The sequence below is a fragment of the Carya illinoinensis genome, chromosome 5, assembly GCF_018687715.1.
Source record: "Carya illinoinensis cultivar Pawnee chromosome 5, C.illinoinensisPawnee_v1, whole genome shotgun sequence".
In the NCBI taxonomy this organism is placed as follows: Eukaryota; Viridiplantae; Streptophyta; class Magnoliopsida; order Fagales; family Juglandaceae; genus Carya; species Carya illinoinensis.
The window spans coordinates 34,159,649-34,187,545 of NC_056756.1; the positions used below are offsets into that span (position 1 = coordinate 34,159,649).

A 27,897-nucleotide genomic window follows, 5' to 3' on the forward strand; every position below is an offset into this window, starting at 1 on the left:
TAAATTATTTATTATATTTTATATAAATATTTAAAAAATTATAATAAATATATAAAATAAAATTAGATAAAATAATTTAATTTTATATAATTAGATCAGAATTTGAATTTTTGATCCCTACTTAATAGCTAATCTAGAGTAGAGGAGTTTTTAAATTTTATTTATTTATTTCTCAGAGCCGATCAGGTTAAGTTAGATTTGAGTGTTGAGAAATGTTAAGGTATATTCTGAATAAAAAAAATATATATATATATAAAATAATAATAAAATATTAAATAATCATAAAAAGTAATAGATAATAATAAAAAATATATAAAAATTAATAATAAAATAATAAATAATAATAAAATATGTTAAAAAATTATTGAGATATCTCGACACCTAAACATAGAATACTTTTGATTTGTTAAACAAAAATTTTTATCTTAAATTTAAAATTTTTATCTCCTTATTATAATTTTTTTTATATTTTTATATAAAATATAATAAATAATTTAATTTTTTTTAATTTTTTTAAAATTTAAAATAATAATAATATTTGATCTTAATTCCAAAATTTTCATATCATTTACAAGCAGAACCTAAAAGTTAAAACTCCCCGCAATGCTAGCTAACTAAATACTCTACTCCGATTCACAGCAAAGCGTCCGTCTGTCTCTCTCACGGTACTGACACTCCTAGAGCGAGAAACAGTCACCAGAGCCACAATCAGATTTAAATCACAGTATCTTTAGAGAGAGACACATACAAAAACACTCTCCCTCTCTCTCTCTTCTCTCTTTCTCTATCTGTGACCGTTTTCATACTCACAAGCACTGTCGTTGCATCTAAGTAAATCTACATCTCTATCATTTTATATATACATCGGATTCGAAACCCTAGCTTTGGGATCCTGAGAACGAGGTGCATTTTGATGTGAGATACGTAGGTAGTGTCGAATCGATCAGATCAGCTATGGTGGAGGTGTACGAAGGAGGAACAGTGGCTCCTGAGATGGCGCCGCGGGAGGAGAGCAATGGCAGTGCCGAGCCGACGCACGCTCCGACTCCACCGGCGCCGCTGACGGTGTCAGGATCGTTCAAGGATGGCAAGAGCTCGTCGCGGAGGAGGGCGTCGGTGAGGCCCAGCCTGGACGCGGACGAGTTCTTTAACCTGCTTCACGGGTCGGATCCGGTCAAGGTCGAGCTCAATCGGCTTGAGAACGAAGTCCGAGGTGCGGAATGCCACTCGATCCGCTGCGTTTCAAGCTCATTTGGAAGAGATGCGTGTTGATGTATTTTTTTTATTGGTGGTTTTGTTGGTATTGTGCAGACAAGGACCGGGAGTTGGGAGAGGCCCAGGCGGAGATCAAGGCCTTGAGGTTATCTGAACGACTTAGAGAAAAGGCCGTCGAAGAGGTCATTTATATTTTTCTCATATTATCTTGGTTTTTTTGTTTTTGTTTTTTCTGTTCGTTCTTATTGTTAGATGAGATGGCTGTTTATTTTTATTCATTCGTGGTTGTTCTCTTTGCTGTGCGCATTAAAAGTTACGCCAATGTATCTTCAATTTATATGGATTCTTAATGATGAGAAACACTTATAATAGGGGTTTGAAGCCCATGGAGGATCTCGGTTTTTGTTTGATTAAATTGGTGTTATTATATTTTCGAATTAGTTTTTTTTCTTTTATTTGGATATGCAGATCACAGGAATTGCATAAGAAGGCATTCGTAGAAAAGATAAACTGCAAAAGAATTTTCCAAAACTTCAAATTGTAGTGCAGATAATGTGTCCGTTGTTCTTCTAACGCTCATCATGCTTTTCTTTTCGTCCCATGTCACTTGGACTTATTTTTCCAACAGCCTAATATCTCACTTCACTTTCCCTGGGTTTTTTGCTGGCTTCATGGTTTTGATGATTCTAGATTGCTTGTTGGTATTGAGAGAGTTGAATCTTTTGTATTGAGCCATTTTCGAGGCAAGTGAAAGTATTCTAGTTTTACATTATCTAGAATATTGGACTCTCTTAATTTCGACAAACATAATATACTTGATCAGTCATTCTAATCTTTATTACCTTTTTCTGTTGAGATGAATGCTGACTTTGTTTCCCTTTGCATTTTGATCACTATGTAGCTCACTGAAGAACTGTCAAAGGTTGAGGAGAAGCTGAAGTTAACAGAATCTCTTCTAGAAAGCCGAGTATTGCTCAAAGCCTCTTTCTATATTGCTGTGGTGGTTTGATTCCTGTTGCACGATGCTTTATTTATTCTACCAAAAACAAATGTTTTGCAGAATCTTGAAATTAAGAAAATCAACGACGAGAAGAAGGCTTCCATGGCTGCTCAGTTTGCTGCTGAAGCCACTCTTCGAAGGGTTCATGCTGCTCAAAAAGATGACGATATGCCTCCAATTGAAGCCATTCTTGCCCCTCTGGAGGCTGAGCTCAAGATTGCTAAACAGGAGGCATGTGCTGTCGTTACAAACTATAATGATATTTTGAAATGTTGCCAGGAAAAAAGATTGAACTATAAATTTTTCTTCTTTCTATAACTATAAGAACTAAATAAAAAAAAGGGAATCAGTTACAGGTAATATGAGCTTTGCCATTGATTAGTCACCTTGATTCTTGACAGATTGCAAAACTTCAAGATGATAACAAAGCATTAGACCGTCTTACAAAATCAAAAGAAGCAGCTTTAATTGAAGCTGAGAGGACAGTTCAGGTTGCCCTGGCAAAGGCCTCTTTGGTGGATGATCTCCAAAATAAAAACCAGGAACTAATGAAGCAGATAGAAATATGCCAGGTAAATAAAATTTTGTATGATGTTCTTTTTACCCAAGGTATTGAATCTTGGGAAGTGTAATCTTTGTGCTTATTGTGTAATATTAGAATGGACTTTAATCTCTACTTGGTGTGTGCTAGGAAGAAAATAAAATCTTGGACAAAATGCATAGACAGAAGGTTGCAGAGGTTGAAAAGCTTACTCAAACTGTTCGGGAGTTGGAAGAGGCTGTTCTTGCCGGTGGTGCGGCTGCAAATGCTGTGAGGGATTATCAGAGAAAAGTTCAGGAGATGAATGTAATGTGCCTAACATAAAAGAATGCTCAATGCTGGAAGTTGCCTATGTTTACCCATAATCTTCCTCTAGTGGATGCATTCCTTAAAATTCTGAGGGTTTTATTTTTGTTACTCAGGAGGAAAGGAAAACACTTGACCGGGAGCTGGCCCGTGCAAAGGTTACTGCTAATAGAGTGGCTGTAGTGGTTGCAAATGAGTGGAAGGATGCTAATGACAAAGTGATGCCTGTGAAGCAATGGCTTGAAGAACGAAGATTCTTGCAGGTAAATGGTGACTTTTTTTTCTTTCTGATTTGATACTGATCTCTTATCATATGCTTTATTTGAAACACCTCTTTGTACTTTTTGTCATCTAATTATTGCCAAATTATGTTGTTACAGGGAGAAATGCAGCATCTACGGGACAAGCTTGCTGTAACTGAGAGAACTGCAAAGTCTGAAGCACAGTTGAAAGTAATCATCTTGTTTTTATAGTTCTTGCTGTTTATTTGTGCCCTTGTTTTCTTTGTTGGTGAATAAAGAGTTTTTTTTTTTCTTTTTCTTTATTTATTTAGGAGAAATATCATTTACGACTAAAAGTGCTAGAGGAGAGTTTGAGAGGATCTTCTAATAGTAATCCTCGGAGTACATCGGAGGGACGAAGCATAACCAGTGGGTCTTCTCGTCGACAATCCCTGGGTGGAGCTGATAACATCTCAAGATTAACCTCCAATGGCTATTTATCAAAGAGAACACCAGCCTCTCAGTTTAAATCCTCTTCTTTGTCCTCTAGCAGCAGTGCAGTATTGAAGCATGCTAAAGGCACTTCAAAATCATTTGATGGGGGCTCAAGGTCTTTGGAAAGGAGTAAGATTATTTTAAATGGAACAAACCCCAGCCATTCATTCAACCAATCTTGTGAGGGAACAAAGGATGGTGAGGCAAATAGTAACTGGAAAGAAGGTTTGGATGAGAAGCCAAATGAGTTCCAGATGGTGGATACAGAGGATAGTGTCCCAGGGGTTTTGTATGATTTACTGCAAAAAGAGGTCATAATTTTGAGGAAAGCTGGCCATGAGAAAGATCAAAGCCTGAAAGACAAGGATGATGCTATTGAGGTTAATTTCTTATCTCGACTGTTATATGGCTGTATAATTATAATTTTCTTTTGGTAGCTGATAAAAAAATAATAAATGCCTCTGGTTAATATTAAGTTTTGGTTGGTGCTTTTCAGATGTTAGCTAAGAAGGTAGAGACATTGACCAAGGCAATGGAAGTCGAAGCAAAGAAGATGAGAAGAGAAGTAGCTACCATGGAAAAGGAGGTAGCTGCCATGCGAGTAGAAAAAGAACATGAGAATCGGGCAAAGAGGTTTGGTAATGCAAAGGGCCCTGTCACCAGTGCTCAGCTGCTTTCTGCAAGGTACTTCTTTCTCACCTCAATTTTTCTGCTAAATTAGTTGTATCAATTACACATTGCAATGCTGTGACATGCATATGTTGTTTGTTGATTGTTAGATTAGCAGCCAATATATTGCTTGCTCCTACATCAGTTATGCATGTTGATCTTGAGGTTTTTGTGTCTCACCAAATCTTCAAATTTCATCCTTTGTTTCTATTCTCAAGTTGAAGTTATTTTTATCAATTCTGGACATATACGTTTTACCTATTATGAGTAAGATTTGCCTTAATATCAAAACCTTTTCAAATTTTAATGTCCTGTTAGTATGCCATCCCAAGTGTTGCTCATTGTATTTCGTTTAAGTTTACTCCTATGAAAACATTCATGGGCTTAAGTCCGCATAAATTCATAGTAAGGTGTGGACTCTCATTTGCACTTTTAAATGCATTTTTCATTTGTATTTGAGTATTATTTCCATTAAATGAAACTTAACACAAACTTACCATGTAAATTAGACTAACAATATAAGAGGACAGAAGCTTGAGCAACCTCTGTTGACAGTTGCATTTGGTGTAGAAACTATGGTGATTCAACTCTTTCTAATGGGGCCTTAATTTTTCAACTGCACATTTTTGGTCCCTGGAATTTTGCCTACGTTCAATTTTGGTCCCTGGAATTTGAAAAGTTCATTTTGTCCCCCGAGTAATTTTTTTTTTTATAAGCAAAAAGGGGGTGCAACACGAGGACTTCCCAGGAGGTCACCCATCCTAGTACTACTCTTACTTCTCCCCCGAGTAATTTAAAAGATCGAATGCCATTTTTTTTTTTTTTTGTCTGTTGGCCATGATTCAAATGCACACATGGCTGACAAGGCTGATGCGATATGGTTATAATATGATGTTGCATGTACAGTTCACTTACAGGATTGCATTGCTGCTTTCATAATTTTCGAGGATGAAAATGAAACTTCTTAAATTTCAAGAACTAAAACCAAAATTGGCCTAAATTTCAACCCAAGCAAACCTGTCGTGAGAGCTAGTCTCATTAGTAACCCCAAGGGTGGCATAGTGGTCCTTGGGCAAGCTGTAGAAATCGAATGTCCTGGGTTTGAAAACTCTGCATTCACTCTCTTGCGACTATTAGATTGGGAGTCTTTTTTTGGATTATTTGAGATGCACTTACAGGAAGCTCCTTGCCGATGGCCTATGCACCTTGGGTTTAGTTGGTACTTTGTCCTTGACATCTGATGCCAACAAAAAAAAGCTAGTCTTGTTAGTAATGTTGTCTACATGATGTTCTATATGGTTAACATGCATCATTAATGTCTTTCTTTCTGATAGAGAAAGCCTTCTCTTTTGTAATGCCCTAATGGAATGCTCAAACCACATGACTTATACTCCAAAAGGATGATACAATTGGAGCCCTATTGGAATTTTAAAAGAGCAAGAATTTCTCATTCCCAAGCAATTTGGGATTCCATACACCACCTATCCTTATCCTTATCATTCTTATCATATCCCCTCAGAATCTCCCCCTCTGAAATTCCTGATGTCCTTGTTGGGCCCGTCCGTCTTAGGTGGCATGGTTCAAGTTCCACATTTCTGGTTGTGATAGGCTCTGATACTATTTGTAATGCCCCTAAGGAAGGCCCAAACCACATAGCCTATACTCCAAAAGGATTAGTCAATGATATAATTGGAGTCCCATTAGAACCTTATAAAAAGCAAGAATTTCTCCATCTCAAGTAATGTGGGATCCCATATACCACCTATCCTTGTTATAAGGGGTACCACCTATCCTTATCCAATACACCTTATTCCTTGTAGTTAGAAGACATTCCTCACATGCACACAGACACATGGCATGGATAAACATGTCCATATAGGTACACTCTCCACAGCTATGCACAAGATCCCCTATAATTAGCATCCTATAAATTGAAAACATCGTGTATTCAACAATTCTTAAGGAATCATCGTGGCTTTATAGTTTAATACACTCACATTCTATTTAATACATCAAATGTCATAATGGTTGCATGTACATAATATAACAATCCAGTGGTTTTAAAGACTGAGTCACAGGGACATGTTAAAAAAAAAAACGAGAGGTTCAATTCTTAGAGAGAATTGGGTTAAGAAGTTCATTTTAGTGATAATATCGTAATACATTTTGTTAAAAATTTCTCTTACTGAGTGTTATCTTTGTTGAACTTATTATAAGTTGATAGAGTCCTTGAACTGGTGCAGAAACGTGACACGAGGGGGGTTGACACGCAGTACCCAATGACAAGGAATCCTTATTGCATTCCTGCAGTAAATCCGGATAGGCCTTGCTCTTTTTTATTTTCTTTCTTTTTATTTGTATTTCTAAATTTCCCCTTCTTTCGTGATCGACTATATGTAACCGGCATGCTGACGGTCAGACACGTCTCTACATTCACTGAAAGTTGGCGAAGAGAAGAAAATCCGAGTGACGAGAATGTGATGAAGAAATCAGTGTGCTGCTGACATAGATTGTAATTCCTCTGCTTAGGGATTGGTAAAAAGAGAAAACAAATGGGAGATAATTGACTTTGGGCTAACATTTTGTCAGGTTTTCTTTGTCTGAGTGTCCAGTCTGGTGATTGTATAGGTAGTGTATTGTATTTTTTTTTTTTTTTTTCTCTCTTTTTCAGTCTATATTTGTATTCGGTGCCTAGTGTGATTGTTCTTGGGTTCAGCTTTGTTAATATTTTGGTAATCAGATCAAGATCCTCAGATCTTCTATGGTTGTGTTATTCATTTGTAGTTTCTTGTTGGTTTATAAATCTTTGGTAGAATAATCCCGGCAAATGTAGCAGTTCCTGATTTGTTTTATGTCGCAATCATGCAAAACTGTAATATGCTGGCTTCTGATTTTTACTGATTTTGTTCCTATTCGGGACAGAATCTTGTCTTTTATAGCCTGTGACCAAATAAATACTAATGTTATGTAATCTCTTTATTAAACTCATTTTTTAAATGCTTAAAAAAAAAACTCATTTTTTAAATGCGTACGCAATTAAAAAGGCATTTCCTAGATCAAAGTTATGCGACCCAAATAGAAGTGACAGAAGAGAGACTTGACTTCGATAAATGCAAGAATCATTCTTCTCAAAGCCCGTCCTCAGCGTGGTCCATATTTTCGTCGTTTTGACTCTTGAATCAGGATTTGTTTGCAATCAATCCTTGTAGACTAGTTGTGTTTAAGGTCAATGCATCTGTGTTTGAATTTAAATTATAGGTACCGTTCGGGTCTAACGGAATTTAAATCTATTTTATAATAAAATAATTTAAAAAAGAAAAAGAAAAAGATGCCTTACAGGCTTATAGCCCATTTACCGAAGAGCCATACCCAAAATATGCAATGACAAAATTATATCTAATAAAACTATATAAATAATTAAAATTTCTTTCTATTATGAATACAGTATTTATTTATAAATAACAATCAGTTGTATTTACTAAATAATATAAAAAAGAGAGTGTTGATAGAAACACTACTCTTTTGTAGCCTTATTTAATCATTTTAAATAGGCGATGTTTTAGTAAAATAATATTAATTTTATGATTAATTTTTATAAAAATATTCTCAATTTAAAAAAATATATATAAAAAGTCATAATTCTGATCGTACCTTTTTAACATTATGATTCCCAGTGGGCGGGTTATTGTTATGGGCCATGCTAGAGGCACAGAAGATCCAGATTTCTACCGTCATTGTAAAAAACATATATTTTTTGTTTTTAAATATTTTAAAAAGTTAGAGATGTATGAAATAATATTTTCTTAATTATTAAATAAAAAGAATATGAAAAAATAAAAAATAATTCATTACAAAATTTCGATAGAGGTTTTAATGGAAGTATTGTTTCTATCGTGATTGCTGTCTTCCTTTGCACATATTGACATCCATGTCACAAAGACAGTTCGAAGCCATGCTCCTATTCTCTACGTGGCCACTTACTCGTAGGTCTTCAGAAAATGGAAGAGAGAGAGAGAGAGAGAGAGAGGAAAATGCCAAAAAGTAAACAAAAGGGAGGAAAAATAAATAGACAAGTAAAAAAAAAATATTTTATTTATAAAGAAATTATAAAAATATATGTATTTTTTTATAATACAAAAAGTTATGTTTCTAAACTGTTGTGAGTTGGTATAATATATTAAATTATAAAATAGATTTTTTAGATTATATAAAATTATATTAATTTATAAATTTATTTTTATATAATATTTTTTATGATTTTGCATGTTTCTAATTTACTTAAATAATAATAATAATAATATTTTTTATGTGGGCAGAGTAAAGAGGTTATCATGGAGGTCATTGTTTGTCGGATAATATATCACATCTGTTTCATAAATATTCTTTCGTATATTAAGCTAAGCTTAAGCAAATTACATAAATATTCAAGCATGCAACTATAGTATTATAGCAGTTTTTTCGGTTTATTCCTCTTTTCTCTCTCAGATTCACGTTGTGCATGTGATTGAATTCAAAGCCTCGTTCTTGATCCTGCATTCTCTTCTCGGATCCAAATCATTCTATACCATAAACCCAGATCCCATATTAAATCTCCTGCGACTCTATTAGACCATTTTGATTAGATCTTCGATCTCTTTCATTCCCAAGATGGCGACGATGGAGAGCTTGATCGGCCTCGTCAACCGCATCCAGCGAGCCTGCACCGTCCTAGGCGATTACGGCGGCGAGGGAATGTCTCTATGGGAAGCTCTTCCTTCGGTCGCTGTTGTCGGAGGCCAGGTTCCGATCTATCAACGTTCTTTTCTTGATTTTACAATTTTGAGCTGGTCATATTCTTTTTTGCTTGTTGGTTTCGAAATGCTTGTTCTGTTTGTGTAAATCAGAGTTCCGGGAAATCTTCGGTTTTGGAAAGCGTGGTTGGAAGGGACTTCCTGCCTCGTGGATCCGGTAATTCTTGATTTTTGTGCCCATCTTTCTGAGTACCCACGTTTATTTTGTTGCTTGTATTGTTCTCTTTAGTTATGACGCTGGATCTACGTTTTTTTTGCAAGACAATTAAATCTAGTTATTCGTAGCATCTTTGATATCAAAGCTCATTCCTAAGTAAGGCATACGTTCAACATTGCATTAAGCTCAGTGGAGTGTGAGCAATCGATTATCGGGCCCTAAAAAGAAAACAGAATCCAGAAACAGTTTTTGGTTTCTTTGCTAGCTTTCTAAGATAAAAATTTATTTATGGAAGTTTTTATAATATTTATATCGATCTGGATCATAAATATTTATAGATATAGGATATGATATTTTTATTAAAATCTAAATTTGCTTAGCTTATATTTCTATTTTTTAATTAGATGTGATAATCAGTACCTTTGCGAATATGATTATCAATGTAATTTAATTTGCAAGATCATCTTCTAATTATATTAAAATGATTCTTCATTACTAATTATTTGGTTGGACTTTTTGTCTATTAGTTTTTTTATATGTAAAATAAAATTTTTTATTAATTAAAAGAATTTTGGGAGCTCCAATTTTAAAATTGAATAATATTTTCTATTTTTTTGCTCTTTTTTTTTTTTTTTTTTTTTTTTTTTTTTTTTTTTTTAAGTATTTCGTAGCCAAATTAATATCTTGGTATCAAATTATTAAAAAGATGATGAAAAGAGGGAGATATGAAAGGGACTTCCCTTTAAATTTTCAAAATTTTTTTTTTCCTTTTAAGTAGATATTAAAGGCACTCATATAGACAATAGATTTCGTTCTAGTACAATTTGGACTTCTGTCTAGGATTCAATTAGCTGGGTTTTTCAAGCTCTCCACTTCTCTCCTCTCTTTGATACAATTATCTGAAATGAATACATTTATACACGTCTGTCATGGTGGCCATTCAACCTTTCTTTCCTGATAGATTTTCTTTTTTTTTTGATAAGTAATCAATGGCTAATCACTAGCTTTTTTGCTGTAAAAAATATAAGAATCTTTAAATTAGTGGGTATCTAGGAGGCAAATGATTTTTACTGAAGAAACATGTCTGAAATAGTGCACTTATTGCAAGTGAATGTCTTACTTACATAATTTCCTGGAAAAGTATGCAAAGCCTTTTTATCTTGTCAGGAGGCCTTGTGGTTTTTGGGGCCTTAGGCGGTTCCCTACCCATTTGCCCAGCAGTCTTTCAAGTCACATTTCTCTCCATCTTATTGATTATAATTATATCGCCAACGTATTAGACACATTTCGGTGTTATATTAGATTAATATGGTAGGATGATATGCTCCTCTTGGACAAACACAAATATTTGGTTTGTAATTCCTATTTGAATAGGTTCTTTTGTGTGCCCCCAGTGTAATTGGGCTGTGTCTCTCTGCGCTTTTTAATTAGATTACTTAGAAAGTAAGATATTTTGTTCTTAATTAAAGTTATCTGATTCTAAGGTATTGTAACACGGAGGCCGTTGGTGTTGCAACTTCATAAGTTGGACAAGGGGCAATCTGAATATGCAGAGTTTCTACACGCAACAAAGAAAAGGTTTACTGATTTTGGTATGTCTACTTTCAGTAAAAGCTGCAATTTTCTCTCGGATTGTAGTCTATTTTCTATCAATTGTGTTTTTCAATTGTCTAAATTTCTGTATAGTCATCCATAAGGATTCAATTTATTGTGGGTAGCTACTCCCTACGTATCTGGATATCAACTTCCTTGTTTATCAATAAAGCTTAACTTATCAAAAAAAATTGTGGGTAGCTGTTCAACATTTTCAATATCTTTAACATAATATTATATGTTTATTTTAACTATAGGAATTCTCTGCTAGCTAGTTTTTATTAAATTCTTTGATTTACCCAAATTCATAGATAAAGTTGTCTTGATAAAAGGAATACATGGGTTGAAGATGAGGTTGGGTCTTTTGAGACTCCATGTGGCATGTTGATATGAGATGTAAGCTTAGAGACATATAACTTATTTTGGTTATATTGAGGCTTGTGACTGGGAGGTGGATTACTTCACTTCTTTTTTTGATAGGCTGCATTTGGAGAGAGAATGAAACCTATAAAAATTATGAGAAGTCAACCCCTAGGGGTTGGCTCAAGTGGTAAGGGTATTGTTCTTGGTAGTATGATCCCTCAAGATCTAAGGTTCTCGAACCCTTGGGTTCAAAAAATTTCTAGGGGCCAAGTCCCTTGAAAGGCCAATTGTTTACCAGTCTGTATGATGGGGACACATTACACGGATTTGGGGTTTAACAAGGTAAAAAGACATGTTGCATTTGTATAGTCTCTGAGATTCCCCATCATAAAGAAATTGTGAGAATTTGGTACTCATAAACGAAAAAGAGATTGTGAGAAGTCAGTGGTAAATCTAAAGGTCTTTATATCCAAAACCCTTTATATATGGGTGGCTGTTCATTTTTGTTTCTAGGTTTTAGAGTTTTCTTCTTCCTTTTACATTTTTGTTCGGGTGTATTTTGTGTATACTTCTTGTCTACTTGAGTTTTAATAAAATCTTCATTCCTTATCAAGAAAAAAGGTTGCCTTTCGGGGTTATATCCTTAAATCTTTTACTTGGTTCTACAAAGCATGATCGTGTATATGATTAACACAGAAAACACTATTCGTATTTGCCAATTATAATTTCATTTAAGGCTAACATCAATGTGGAAATTTGATAGGATGGGAATAAACTTGGATATGTTTATAGGACCCTATAAGTTCTTACATCATACTGTAATTGTTATTAATTTAATAAGTATCAACAGCTAAATCATCTTATAGGCTGTTCACTTGAGCAAATTGGCGCAGCAGTCACCTTGCTCTCATGCAGCAAACTCTATCATTCACCAAGAGGGGCAATTATAAATAATGTTGGCAATGAACTCTCTTTCTACTCTGTTTTGGGTATCAATTCGTGCTGTTATTAGTCCTCCAATGGACTCTAATGCATGTCAAGCATATGCCATGGCAAGTCTTTGTAAAAGCAGATTGCTCAATGGAAATAATTGATGGCATTTTGTTCTTCAAATATTTTCTTTTCTGTATGCGTTGAATTTGAATATTGTCTGATGCACTGAAGTAAAGAGACTAGCTTATGTAAAATTAAGGTGAGTGTTGTCCTCTTTCTGTTAAGTACTATCTTATCTCCATTCTTTGTCTGGGAGGATGTACTTGTCATATTTTTTTACTTTCTTGCCCAAATTAAGAAGTTTGAGACTTTTTTGAGGTTTCTTCATCAATCATTTACTTTTTCTTGCTGTCATTTGAAGTCAAATGATGTGTGTCCTGTGTGCTTAAACAGCTTCGGTTCGTAGGGAGATCCAAGAAGAAACAGATCGAATTACTGGGAAGTCAAAACAGATCTCTAACATTCCAATTCACCTGAGCATATATTCTCCAAATGGTTTGTATTTACATATTTTTCTTAACTGCATGCAGACAAGTTTTAAAATGAATTTCTCTTATATAAACCTCTTTCATGAATTCAGCAGAGTCACTTGTTCTTGTTTCAGTTATCCTCTCTGATTTACATTTTTGTTGTAAAGAAAATGAAATACTTCGTATCTATTGATGTACCAACTTCGAACTTGTAAATGGTCTGTTATCCTAGTTTGTTAATACAAAATATGCGCTAAGTTGCCTTTTTTTATGCGTGTTTCTATATTTTATTAGTATTCTTGAGGCACTAGTCATATCTGATCTTATTTTTATTTGTGAATTTATTTATTATTAAGGGAGTTACATTCTAGTTGTTGAGTTTTGAACATGTGTGCTTTTCTTGCAGAATTGAAAATTATCATGTCATAGGGGAAATTACTTCAAACTTTGTTGAGATAAAAACTGAGCAATATTATTTTTCCTGAGGTTGCGTTTAACATCTATGGCGGCCTTCTATAAGTTCTTTGGTGTCAGCATTATCATTTCAGTACCAACCCTTATGGCTAACTTTCTCAGACATGTTCAACGCTACCAGGATCATAATGTTTAAGAAGAATAGTTAAGTATCATGATTTTGAGTAGAGAAATTTAGTACAAGATATTTATTTTAACTAACATTGAACCGTAATGTATGGAAAATCTTACTATTAGGTAAATAGTGAATGACACATGATATTTAAAATTACAAGATGCTGGACTGTTGAGGTTTACAGAAAAAAGATACTCTGGCTGTGAAACTACAGAAGCACACCTAGTGTGCATCCACTGCCAAGTGTTGGTGCTTGAAGTTAAAAGGAAAACCCTAGCTATAGTGAGTGTGTTGACGAAAACTTTAGGGGTACAGCTCTCACATTTTTTGAAAGTCTTGCACATTTATCTTGCTTTACAAGATGAAGGAGGTGAATATTTTTCTTTATTAAATATTGAATAGTGGATAATTAGTTAAATCTAGAGAAGTTATATGTATGATTTTTATCTAAGACCCAGCTTCTGTTGCTTTAAAAATTGGATGCTGTACTGTAAAGAACAAGCTTGTCTGTCATCATCTTCATCATGAAAATTGTCATCATCATCATCCATCATCATTATCATATTTCCATTCACAGAATGCTATCTGGGTCACAATGGTAGTTTGCTTGCTTTTGTAGGAAAGAGATAACCATAGTATAGCACACACAAGAATTCCTTTTCTTGCTCCTTCCTTCAGCTGGGTGAGCCTCAAGTGAAGACACTTTATAAGGGTGCTGTGTTATAGACCCCAACAATCCCTTCCCTACAATGACACTTCTGCAACTCAAACTCGTGACCTCTGGTTCAAGTACCACATATAAAATCACATTAGGACCCTATACCACGCCTAGGGGATTGAATAGCTATGTGACACAATCTACAAGATGTTTAAAAATTATTACAGACTAAATTTAATTGATTAGAGCAGATTTTTAAACAATTTCAGTTTTGATGAATATACAAATCTATCCATAGATATAACCCTAGGGTTGGCCCAAGTGGTGAAGGTCTTGGTCTTGGGGTATTACTCCCTTCAAGTTCCAAGGTGCAACACCTCATGGGTGTAAACAATCCTTTGGGCCACACCCCTTGGTACAAAATCAGCGATTTAACCAGTTCCGTGTAGGGAAACTTCCGAAGATTCGGTGCATGAGATCAAGGTTTACTCTACAGGGATGCGTCCGAAGGGCCCTGTTGCCTTGGAGAGGTTCCCCGACATAAAAAAAAAAAAGCCATCCATAGATATCATTAAAAAATTCATGAAAATAAATAATATCAAGAGAATAAATTTGTTGCCGAGTGAAAATGTTTAAAGCAAGCAAGAGATGCTACTCATCGTCCCACACCACACACCTTACATATTTTTTAATTTTTTTTTTAAATTTTAAATTTTATTTTACTTTTACTGAAATAATTGAGTTTTTCTACTCATCATTGATATACCACATATTTGTTATGGGAAAAAGGAAAGAAAATTAAAAGAGGTGTGGTCTGTGGTTTATGGGATACTAAGTAGAATTATTCCAAGCAAAAGAACACTTTACCATCTAGAAGTGGAGAAGAATTGGAATAGTATTTCTTATTATATTAAAATAAGGTACAATCCGTCTTATAGACTCCAAGGATAAACAAAAAGGAAAAAATAATAAAGGAAAGAATAACAAGAGGAAAGAATGACAATTGCTAACAAATCTCCTAGAATATATCCTAGAATATCTCCTAAGAATATTTACATTATTACAGAAATTTCTCCTATAATCCAGGGAGAGTTGACTGGATAAATTTGGAAACTTTCCAACACTCCCCCTCAAGCTGGCTATGGAAGATGTCTTCCATAGCCAGCTTGCCGATCAAATTTTCAAATTGCTTCTTTGGTAGTCCTTTAAGTATATCTGCTACTTGTTTGATAGTAGAGATATAGGGTAAACAAATCAGTTCACTGTCCAACTTCTCCTTTATAAAATGCTTGTCGATCTCAACATGTTTTGTTCATCACAAGTCATTGGATTGTGAGCAATGGCTATGGCAGATTTGTTATTGCAATTAGTCTCATAGGTAGTGGATTAGTGACTTTCAACTCTTCCAATAATTTTTTAATCCACAACACTTCACAAATTCCATGAGCAACAGCTCTAAATTCTGCCTCTGCACTACTCCTAGCTACCACGTTTTGTTTTTTGCTGCGCCATGTAACCAAATTTCCGCCAACAAAGGCACAATAACCAGAAGTTGTATACCTCTGGTCTTAGCCCAATCTGCATCAATGTTTACCTCAACTTGTAGATGTCTATGGTCTTCAAACAATAGAGCTTTTCCTGGAGTTCCCTTTAAATATCTCAGGATTCTATAAACTGCATCAAAGTGGTCAGGCCCTGGTGGGTGCATGAATTGGCTTACCATACTGACAGGAAAGGCTATGTCAGGACGTGTATGTGATAGATAAAGTAGCCTTCCAACCAATCTTTGGTACTGGTCTCTATTGATTACTTCTTTAGGCTTGGCAGGTTGTATTTTAAGGTTAGGCTCTATAGGTGTCTCAGCTGCTTTACACCCTAGTAAACCTGTTTTTCCAAGCAAGTCAAGCACATATTTTCTTTGTGAAACAAAAATACCTTTTCTTGACCTTGCAAATTCCATACCGAGAAAATACTTCAAGTTATCCAAGTCTTTAATCTCAAATTCATTAGCAAGCGTCTGTTTTAATTTCTCAAATTCCTTGCTGTCATTACCTGTTAAAATAATATCGTCAACACAGACAATTAGAATAGCAACTTTCCCTTCACTTGAGTGCTTATAGAACATGGTGTGTACAGCTTGACCTTGGCAGTAACCATGACCCTTTACAGCCTTCCCAAAGCATTTAAACTAAGCTCTCGGAGATTGCTTGAGCCCATACAATGAGTTATTCGGAATGGATGGAATAACTTTCTCGGTAACTGCAAATTTGCGGTGGGAAGAGGCACGCGCATCCGCTTTTGGCATGACATTTGGTGTGGGGATGTCGCCCTGAAAAATGCTTTCCCCTCTCTTTTCAGGATTGCTTTTGATCAGGGTTCCTCGGTAGCCGATAATATGTGTAGTGTTGTTGACTCTACCCAGTGGTCTGTGAGATTCTCTAGAGCTGCCTAGGATTGGGAGGTGCGAGTCATTACTGATTTCTACAGCACATTATATGAAATGAAGCTAAGGGCTGGAGGGGAGGACTGCTTACTTTGGATATGCACAGGAAATAAGAAATTCTCAGTCCGTTCTTATTACAAGGCCTTGACAAATCACACCTGCAACGTCTTCCCGTGGAAGAACATCTGGAGGTGCAATGTTCCCCTTAAGGTAGCTTTCTTCGGATGGGTGGCTTCTCATGGTAAAATTTTGACTATAGACAAGTTAAGAAAATGTGGACTCTACTTTTTGGATTGGTGCTTCATGTACAAACATGACAATGAATCTGTGGACCACCTCCTTCTTCACTGCAAAGTAGTTAAGTCCTTGTGGGATGAAATCCTATCCAGGCTTGGTATTGCATGGGCTATGCCTAGGAGGGTGATTGATTTATTGTCTTGTTGGCAAGGGATGAGGGGCAATCGTCAGATAGCTGCTGTTTGGAAGATGGTACCTTTATGCTTAATGTGGTGCACATGGATCGAAAGGAATAGACGTTCTTTTGAGAACAAGGAACGCTCCCTCGATGGTCTCAGGGCTTTCTTCTTTCATACCCTATTAATTTGGGCGTCCTCTATTGTATTGAACGGAACAAGTCTTCATGACTTTTATGCTACTATTCGTAGCACTTAGTTTGTAACTAGGCTCTCTTTTGTATACCCCCTGTGTACTCGGGCTTTGCCTTTTTACGTGGATAATTAAAATCTTTTACTTATAAAAAAAAAAAAAAATACAATGATTTTTTCAATTTACACATTATTTCTGCCAAGATTATTTTCAAAACCTGGTGGTAATTCCATAAACACTTCATCCTCTAGATCTCCATTTAGAAAGGCATTCTTTACATCCAACTGGTGTAAGGGCCAGTTAGAATGTACAGCTAAGGAGAGTAACACTGATTGAGTTTATCTTGGCCACTGGAGCAAAAGTTTCTTGATAGTCAATTCCGTATGTTTGTGTAAACCCTTTTGCAACAAGTCTCGCCTTATATCTCTATACTGCCATCAGCCTTGCATTTAACTGTAAACACCCATTTGCAACCTATAGTTTTCTTTTCCTTTGGTAAATCAACAATTTCCCAAGTACCGTTGTTCTGTAGTACTTATAAAAAAAAGTACCATTGTTCCGTAGTGCATTCATCTCTTCAAGAACTGCTAACTTCCAATCCGGATGATCCATAGCTTCTTGAATGTTCCTTGGAACAAATAGGTGAGAAATATTGGATGTAAAGGCCATATGATCATGAGAGAGTCTGTGATATGATAAATATTTGGCAATGGGGTGTGTGGTACAGGTTCTAACTCCTTTCCTGATGGCTATCGGTACATCAAGGTCAATAGATTGATGAACTGGAAGCGTAGTAGAAGGATTACCTAGGATTTCCAAATGACCAATTTTTGGAGGTGATGATTGATTCTGCTTTGGAATTGTGGGATGATCCTTAGTATTAGAATGATACCTGCCACTAGTATAAACACGGAGCTCAGAAGAGGGATTATTCTCTAGCAATTCTCCCCCTGTTTGTGATTTCCTTATGCTTTGTACAGGCAGATTGGGATTTCCATTTTTTTCACTATTTAAAATTTCAATTCCTTGAATGTTTTGTAGAGGGATTTCAATGTCAAGGAAAACATTAGGCATTGGTATAGAAGTTTTCCAAAACTGATCTTCACTACTCTCTTTCTCTCCCTAAAGAGAAGTTCGGTCAAAGTAAGACTGATTTTTAACAAAAAGGACTTCCATACTGATGTGAATTTTTGTTTGTTTTTGGATTCAAACATTTATACCTCTCTTATTGGGAGCATATCGAAGAGACACACATTTTTCAGCCCTAGGATCAAGTTTAGATCTAAGATGAGCTGGAATATGAACAAAAACAGTGCATCCAAATACTGTTAGAGGCAGATCAGAAATTATCCTATTATCAGGAAAGGATTTTTTTAGGCATGCCAAAGGAGTGATACTGCAGCACACAGGAAGGCATTCTATTAATAAGGTAACAAGCAGTTAGAATAGCATGCCCCCACAAATATTTTGGAATATGCATAGAAAACATTATAGCCTGTGCAACCTCAAGTAAATGATGATTTTTTCTTTCAGCAATGCCATTTTGTTGTGGGGTGTCACAACACGCGGATTGATGTTGAATCCCTCTTTCTTTCAAAAAATTTCCCAAAACTTGGTTGAAATATTCTATACCATTATCCGTGCAAAGTATGCTTATTTTTGTATGAAATTGATTTTCAATCATACTATAAAAATTCTTGAATAATATTAACTTTAGATTTTCCCTTCATCAAATATACCCAACAAATCTGAGTATGATCATCTATAAAAGTCACAAACCATTTTTTTCCGGATAAGATAGTAACCTTAGAGGGACCCCAAACATCACTATAAATCAAATAAAAAGGTTTTGATGCACGGTAGCTTTTTGAATTATAAGGAACTCGATGACTTTTTGATAAATGACAAACGTCACAATGAAGAGAAGTACAGTCCAGATTTTTAAACAAACTAGGCAACAAATAATTTAAATAAGAAAAACTAGGATGGCCTAATCTAAGATGCCAAAGCATTATTTGATCACGCACAGGGATTGAACTAGTACTACCACTCAAGCCCTGAGCTTGTTTATTGCTGAATAGGGTATCATCAAAATAATGAAGGCCATTGATCATCCTAGCACTGCCAATCATTGTCCCCGAGCTCTGGTCCTGAAATTCACAGTGAGAATCAAAGAATATGATACGACAGTTAGAATCACGGGATAATCTACCAACAGACAGAAGATTGCAACTTTAGGAACATGAAGGACATGTTTTAATTCTATTTTCCGGGAAATTCTAATTGAACCTGTTCCAGCAATGGATGAAAAACTCCTATCTGCAATCCTAACCTTTTTATTACCCGGACAAGGATAATAAGATTGAAACAATTGAGATATACTGGTCATATGGTTGGATGCACCTGAATCAATAATCCATGGTGCAAAGGCTAAAGAACTAGAACAGGCACTTGGCATATTACCTGTTTGGGCCAAGGAACCAATATAAGTACCAGATATCTGATTGGATTTCAGCAGTTGAAGAAGTTGATCCATCTGCTCTGAACTTAGAACATTGGTCTGGGCTTCATTTGCTCTAGGAATCACTTTGTTGTTTCCAGGTCCAGGTTTGCTGCTTTTCCAATTTGCTGGTTTTCCATGTAGTTTCCAGCAGGTTTCTTGGGTATGGTGTGGCTTATTACAATATTCACACCATACTTGAGATATTTATCGGGATATGACCGCTGTACAGAGGCATTAGTAGCAGCCGAAACAGTAGGATTAGTAGCAACCAAAGCTGAGTTGTCCACTGTTCCATCAGCCCCTTTTTTCTTTAGCATAACATTCCGATGACAATCTTCACGTCTCACTTCAGAAAATACCTCTCCTATTGGAGGTAGAGATTGTCTACCAAGAATCCTCCCCTTGACTTCATCAAACTCATCATTGAGTCCAGTCAAGAATTTGAAAATTCTTGCATTTTCCACCATCTTCTTGTTGTAGCTGCAATTATCAGGGCTCTTCCATTCATGATCATTGGATAGATCCAAGTCCTGCGACAGTCCCTTAAAGACATTAAAATACTCAGTCACACCATCCTCCCCTTGTTGGGTCTTGTCAATTTTTTGCTGCAATTCATAAATCTGACAATAATTTCCAAGGTCAGAATACATCTGACTAACATTATCCCATGGTTCTTTTGCAGTAGGATAGGATAGCACGTCATTAGTGCTAATATCTTCATCCATTGCATTCACAAGCCAAGCCATAATCATGGAATTTTCGGCAGTCCCATATAGCATATGACGGGTTTGCTCTGTCAGGGGCCTTGGTTTCACTAGTAAGGTATCCAATCTTACCTCTACCGCAGAAATACATTCGAACTGACTGAGACCATCTCAAGAAGTTGGCTTCATTGAGACGGATATTTGTGATTTGGACTGAATGGGGTCTGGTATGGGCTACTTTGGTTTCAGTTTTGGTGTTGACCACAGGTTCCGGTCTGGCCATGGTGGAAGTTTTGGAAATTTCAGATATAATGGAGGCTGAACAGGGTTAAGGCAATAAGGATTAGGTTTAGAGGCTATGACTACCAAAAGGAAAAGAAAACTGGGCTCTTGATACCGTCTAGAAGTGGAGAAGAATTGGAATAGTATTTCTTATTATATTAAAATAAGGTACAATCCGTATGTCTTATAGACTACAAGGATAAGCTAAAAGGAAAGAATAATAAAGGAAAGAATAACAAAAGGAAATAATGACAATTGTTAACAAATCTCCTAGAATATCTTCTAAGAATATTTACATAATTATAGAAATTTCTCTTATAATCCAAGGAGAGTTGACTGGATCAATTTGGAAACTTTCCAACAGGTCAGCCTACCTAAAAAGGATCCAATACACCATTTAAAGGTTTAAATAAAGTAGTCCAATTAGAAAACCTTTACAATCATCCCCTTCCACAAAGCCTTTGTAAAAGAAAGAATCCTGCTTGTATCGATAAATGATCCGTTTGCCCCTACCACGGCAGCAGTCAAAATTTGAACAATCTTTGAACTTGGCCTTTTCTATTGGAACTTCAGTGGCTGAAGGCGTCTCTGATAATACAAATCACCAACTTTGCCTTTCGCGTGGTTTTCAAAAACTCTAGCGATTAAATGTAGAAGCATGGGAAATCCCTCTTTTTTTGTTTCTCTCTATTGGCTCATGATAATGATGGTTGTTTTAATGAATGGGTCACTGTGGAAGTGAGAAGAGAGCTCCTGTGAAAACTTTAATTTTAATTTACCCAATCTCGGACTTGAAAAATCGAGTTGTGGCTCTCATGACAATTTCTTGACAGGCAAGTATCACAATTTTAATGAATTTCTTAAAATTATATAACTGTGACCTGTAAGCCTCTCATTAGAAGCATTTAATTTACATAATAGACATGAAAAATCTTATGCGTCGATACGTTTTTCTATCTTTATTTCTTATGCAGTTATTTGTGAGCTTTTCTTATATTTTTTCTACACAGTATTTCTACTTTTTTTATATTCATTATTCTTCATTTTGTTTTCTGAGAAACTATAATTACTATATAAACTCTACGTTGTTGGGAGTTTTTTCTGTTTGAGTCTCTTTATTGTTTTGTGTTATGATGATTATGTGTATAGTTTTTGTCTGGCAGTTGTAAACTTAACCCTCATTGATCTTCCTGGCTTGACAAAGGTTGCTGTAGGTAATTTCTATGATACTTTGAGTTTGATCTGAAGCAATTGATCCCTTCTGTTTGCTTAAAAGTAGTCAATGTACACATTTAGATATGCAGAATTTTGGCTTTTGCAGAGGGACAGCCGGAAAGTATCGTTGAAGATATTGAGAACATGGTTCGTTCTTATGTTGAGAAGGTGAGGATGCATGACATTATCTCAATGAAAGATATAAGAGTTTTGCTACATACACGCAAAGTCGCGTACTAATCTGCATACCAATACTGTAAAGTAATTTACTAAGATCCATGCAGCTGGATCTTCTTTTCTTAATTTACTAAAACCCATCTAGTTGGTTGAATTCTTTCTTATTGAATATATTTTCTAGATATCCAATCTCTGAGCAATGCAAATTCTTCTTCAGTAAATTTATATCTTGAAAAAATCTAATTGCAAGCATAATTGTGCACTAATATGTACACCAATCTATTCTGATTGGACAAAAAGTAGATTTTATTGAAAACAGTAAAGTAATAAAGTTATTTCATCCCCTTCACACTAGGATCCATGCTTCAAATAACTTTGTTACTTCACAGTAGTAATATATATTATATATATATTCCATGGGCATAAGTAGCATCTCCTTAGGAGGTGAGAAGCAGTAGATTCTACTTCCTACCTCGATAAGTTTAGCTTGATGACCAACTCTTTAACGAGTCACCATAAATGGTGACCATCCTGACTCATGTCCATAATACTTTTGTATTTGCAACCTTCATTTCTTTGTATGCCAACTACTTCGGAATTTCAAAACATTTTTCTATTAATCGTCCTCTCCTCAGAAAATTATCATAAAATTTACACAGAGTTTTTCATGACCAATAAATGCTCAGAGCTTGATCCCCAGTCATAAAGGGTACTTTCATTTGGCCAACATCCCTGTGCACACTTTCTGTACAAGTTTTTAACTTATCAGTTACTACAAAGGGAGAGAAATAACCATAATGTTGGGATTGCTATGAGAAATGAATGTGAAAGCCAAAAATATAGTAGGGTAGCTCCTAAAGCCACCCTACGCTCTGCCCAATGTTCAGCTAGTTTCAAAATCAATCTCCAAATCTATCCTTGTACACCTAACAGTCTCACATCACCCATTCCACTGATCTGTCCTTCTCTATTTCAAAGTAGAAATTCCTCACATCCTACTTAGAGAGTGGACCATTTTTTATTGGCATATTGGTCTTTGGTTGGAAACTTTCAATTGTGTCTATTTATTTATGACAAATATATTGAGATGGGATTTTTTTTGTAAGGGAAGGGTGGGACTAGGGGTTGAGTTCATACATAGACCAGAAAACTGAGGAATCTATGATTTGAGATTTTTTGTCATTGATGTGTTTCGTGTCTTTGGACTGTAATTTTGGTTAAGAGATTGCATTAGCTATATATTTACTACTTAGCATATTTAATTTGATTGTAAGTGTTTTTAAAGTAGGAAGTTGTTTGCACAGTAAATTATTGCTTTGCTATCCGGTTTTTACATCTGCCTAGTTCATCAAAGACTTTTCTGATTTTGTAGCCCAACTGCATTATATTGGCTATTTCTCCTGCTAATCAAGATATTGCCACCTCGGACGCTATAAAACTTGCTAGAGAAGTTGATCCTGCAGGTACCATGAAGTAGTCTCCACAAGTTTAAGGCAAGAGTTTTTATTATCAATCAGAATGTATTGTGAGAAAAAGATTTATTTTTTTGTTTCATTTTGTATTTTCAGGTGAAAGAACTTTTGGTGTCGTCACAAAACTTGATCTGATGGATAAAGGAACAAATGCTTTGGATGTATGGAGTCAATCATACTTCCAGCAAAAATTAATGAAATATATATTAAATTCATGAGTGCAATAACTTTATGTTCACCCATGGTTCTTTTGTGTTTGTTCTTCTGTATGATTTCCTGCACTACTGAATATTGTTAGCTCTTGAAAGTCACATTAAGTCTGGTTGTATTAATTTTTAAGGTTCTTGAAGGGAGGTCATACAGGCTGCAACATCCCTGGGTTGGGATCGTGAACCGTTCACAAGCTGATATCAATAAAAATGTAGACATGATTGCTGCACGTCGAAAGGAGCGTGAATATTTTGAAACAAGTCCTGAGTATGGACACTTGTCACATAAAATGGGCTCTGAGTATCTTGCTAAACTTTTATCGAAGGTTTCTTTGATATTGTCTTATGGTTCTTTTCTCACTGGGTATATGTTTACACTGAAAAGTGAAAAATTACTGAAATATGTAACATTGTGTTCAGCATTTGGAGACTGTTATCAGGCAGCGGATACCAAGTATCATTGCTCTAATAAATAAAACCATCGATGAGCTTAATGCGGAGTTGGACCGTATAGGAAGGCCAATTGCTGTAGACTCTGGGGTACCAACTGGACCTATTTGTACTCTATTTTTATTAGACACAACTTGATATCTTTTTATCTTACTGACTTGTAGTGCATTACCTGTATGTACAGGCCCAGCTGTACACTATTTTAGAAATGTGCCGCGCATTTGACCGGGTATTTAAGGAACACCTGGATGGAGGGTAAATTCTATGAATTATTTCTTTCATAATCTACTTCATATTCCAATTAAAAAATTCTTGACAGGTTCTGGTTGAAGTTGTTGTTTGGCTTTATTGATATATTTGATTCATTTTTTGAATTTTTGAACAAATTTTCTGTAGTGGGGAAATATGATGTACTTCAAAAAAGATTTCGTAGAAGGGTGTTTAGATTTTTTAACGCACAAGCATCCATATGCTCGCTATTCACATGGATAACTTATTTGAATGGGCAACTACACATTTATAAGATTGAATCTTTGATGGCCTGATATAGGGTTTAAATCCTTTGCTGTTAGCCTTTAGTGGTAGAATTATGTTTCATAAATCACCAGTTTTTGTCATAAATTGTTCTTTTCTTTGAGGGGAAAAATCAATGCCCCTTGGAGTGCATTGGCATGCTGGTAATTGCGGGAGTTGCAAGAGAAACAAATTTTTAATCAAATTGCACATACACTGACTTGGAATTGCTAGTCTGCTAAGCTTTAGAAAGAAAGGTGTGCTAGGATTTTATCGAGCCTCTCTCTAATTGAACTCAGACTGGTATAAGAAATCTTGACTGAAGACCACAGCTTATTTTTTTTTGATAAATAAGAAGATAATTTTATTAATATGAACGAAATAGGTGAAGCCCATGCACACAGGACATACACAAGAAAACACCTAAATACATTCAAGGAAGCAGAGAATGACAACAAAAAGTCGTGAGCAGAAGCTCCATTAATCACTAAAGCAGAAAACCCTTGCAATAAAGAGTACACAAAAAAGTTCTGAATTTCCTCCAAAGTGTCCTTATCATTAAAACACCGCTCATTCCTTTCCAACCAAATGCACCACATAAGACATGGAGGAACAATCTTCCACACTGCAGCCACTTGAGAGCAACCAAATAACCCCATTCCAACACGCAAGATCCACCACTCTCAAAGGCATCACCCAAGCCAACCTAACTCTACTAAAAACTCCATCCCACAAATCCTTTGTGACTTCACAATGCAAAAGTAAATGATCCATGGATTCCCCATCTTCTTGCACGTGAAGCACCACTCCATAACAATAAGGCCATGCTTCCTCAAATTGGAGTCTTCCAAATGCGCTTCCAAGGAAATTGGGGTGCCCCGGGGGGGGGCGGGGTATGCTGAACAGTCAACACCTTATAATATGAACGAATGTGAACTTTTTACTTCCCATAGGCTTCCACATCATCTTATCTCTCTCATTACCCTCTATTCCCAGAGGATATAAGCAGCTGAAAAAATCTGAAACATCATTAAGTTCCCAATCCAGTGCATCTCTAATGAAACAAACATCCTGCTGCAAAGAACCATTGGAATGAACTACAAATAGAAACAAAAGCATGCTGATCGGAAGCCATATGGAAAATAGCCAGAAACACCATATTAAGGGCTTGATCTCCACACCAAACATCAAACCAAAAATGGATCCAAAGGCTCACACCATAAAACCCCCAGCCCTCCCCCCCCCCCCCCCCCCCCCCCCCCCCCCCCCCAACCCAACACACACACACACACAAAGCCTTATTAGAAGTTTTTTTTTTTTGGATAGGTAAATAAAACTTAATTAATCAAAGAATTAGGCAAAGCCCGAAACAAGACAAGAAATATTGTGTGCCCTAATTAGGAAGGCGCCAAAGAAATAAGAAAGTCATGTAGGTCCATGCCATTGAAATCAACAGCAATGGCCCATGTACATAGCAAAGCCTTATTAAAGGTACATAGCAAAGCCTATTAAAGGTTCTCAAATTACAAATCCCCAACCCTCCATTTGAAATAGGAGCACAAACTTTTTTCCAACTAACTAGATGGAATTTAGTTTGCATGCCTATGCCACCCCATAGGAATGCACGAAATAACTTCTTAATTTGGTTTGCCACCCCTACAACAATGGAAATGAAGAGAGAAAGTAAGTTGGAAGATTGGAAAGTGTACTTTTGATTAAGGTGATTTTGCCCCCTTTTGATAAATACAACCACTTCCAACCTGCCAATCTTTTCTCGATCTTTTCAACCACCCCATCCCAAATAGCCTTAGCCTTGAAAGATGCCCCCAACGGAAGGCCTAAGTATTTCATTGGTAGAAAAACAACTTAACAGCCCAAAAAGTTTGCCAAACAATTTATATTCCACACCTCTCCCATCAGAACCATCTCAAACTAACCCAAATTCACCTTAAGGCCTGAGGCAGCTTCAAAACATAACAGAACAGCCCTTAAGGCTTGAATTTGATCACGATCCGCATCACAAAAAATAAGAGTATCATCTGCAAAAAGAAGATGAGAAAGTATGATAGTCCCATTATTGGCATTTCCCACTAAAAAATCGGAAAGAAAACCCTCACTACAACAGCTTCCATCATTCTACCCAACACCTCCAAGCAGCTGGTTCGACTAAAAGCAAGATGAAAGCACACTGTTCTCGGGATGGAGTAACTCTATGGCGTTACTACCCCTATGTGAGTTACCCATTCTATGAAAACATTCAGTGCATTTATCTCCCTCTTTCAACTGAAGAGCCCTTGACTTTTGCCTCCAAAAATCTCTTCCATCAACAATACCCTCTCAAGATCAGTCATCACTTTGTTTTTACTCAACAATGCCTCCTTGAAGATAACCTTGTTTTCCTCCCCAACCTCCAAAACATGCAGCTCCTCCAAAAGGGAATTTTCCTGGTTGTCAATATTCCTGAAAACTTCAACTTTCGATTTTTTCAAATCAGACTTCAAAGCTTTAAGTTTACCAGTAAAGATAAAACTAGGAGTGCCTGAAAACTGATAAGAAGACCACCAACTCCTAACCCTGTCAACAAACCCATAAGCTCCTAACCACATGTTTTCAAACTTAAAATACCTCCGACCCCCATGAATACCACCACAATCCAGCAAAATGGAGAAATGATTTGAACAAACACAAGACAAATCTCTTATGACACAACTCTAGATAATGAACCTCCCATGATGGAGATACAAGGAACCTATCCAATCATGACCAACCCCGATAGTTGGACCAAGTGGATACACCCCGTACAAGGGAAAGATCCAAAAGCTCCAAATCGAAAATAAACTCCAATAAATCCTCCATCGCCGAATACATACTAGGTTTGCCCGAACACTCACTAGGAAATTGAATAATGTTGAAGTCTCCACTCATACACCAAGAAATATCCCAAAGATAGTTCAAACTTGCCAATTCCTCCCACAGAAGACTCATTTACCTATCTGAATTTGGCCCATACAATCCCGCATAAGTCCGCTTCCCCCCATCCTCAACATTTGTAAAAGAACTTGCCACAGGAAAAATTCCCTCTACACTAACCCCACTCTATTGTCCCACATCAAGAGAACACCTCCAGAAGCTCCTGAAGATGCCAAATAAGAAAAGAACACCCCCCCCCCCCCCTCCCCTAAAAAAAAAAAAAAAAAAAACTATGAATTATATTTCTATCAATAAAATGTAACTTGGTTACTTGTGGACTGTTAGAATATATT

The 27,897-nt window shown here is 36.0% G+C and overlaps 2 protein-coding genes across 2 annotated transcripts in view; both read left to right on the top strand.

Moving 5' to 3' along the window:
* Positions 1-633: 633 nt before the first annotated feature.
* LOC122310727 (microtubule-associated protein 70-2-like) lies at positions 634-7,220 on the top strand. Its single transcript, XM_043124850.1, has 11 exons — positions 634-1,213; positions 1,312-1,397; positions 2,117-2,182; positions 2,276-2,446; positions 2,617-2,787; positions 2,907-3,062; positions 3,179-3,325; positions 3,443-3,514; positions 3,616-4,158; positions 4,275-4,462; positions 6,691-7,220. The coding sequence occupies exons 1-11, from the start codon at positions 955-957 to the stop codon at positions 6,728-6,730; spliced, it is 1,899 nt and encodes a 632-aa protein (XP_042980784.1). The 5' UTR covers positions 634-954; the 3' UTR covers positions 6,731-7,220.
* Positions 7,221-8,833: 1,613 nt separating this feature from the next.
* The window catches only part of LOC122310949 (phragmoplastin DRP1C), a 37,756-nt gene continuing 18,692 nt past the window's right edge, over positions 8,834-27,897 (top strand). The window contains exons 1-11 of the mRNA XM_043125231.1: positions 8,834-9,226; positions 9,331-9,394; positions 10,879-10,986; positions 12,737-12,838; positions 21,762-21,812; positions 21,920-21,981; positions 23,363-23,453; positions 23,559-23,623; positions 23,803-23,997; positions 24,092-24,211; positions 24,306-24,376. Of these exons, the coding sequence (XP_042981165.1) occupies positions 9,095-9,226; positions 9,331-9,394; positions 10,879-10,986; positions 12,737-12,838; positions 21,762-21,812; positions 21,920-21,981; positions 23,363-23,453; positions 23,559-23,623; positions 23,803-23,997; positions 24,092-24,211; positions 24,306-24,376 (1,061 nt within the window). The 5' untranslated portion in view covers positions 8,834-9,094. The remainder of the gene's footprint in view (positions 9,227-9,330; positions 9,395-10,878; positions 10,987-12,736; positions 12,839-21,761; positions 21,813-21,919; positions 21,982-23,362; positions 23,454-23,558; positions 23,624-23,802; positions 23,998-24,091; positions 24,212-24,305; positions 24,377-27,897) is intronic.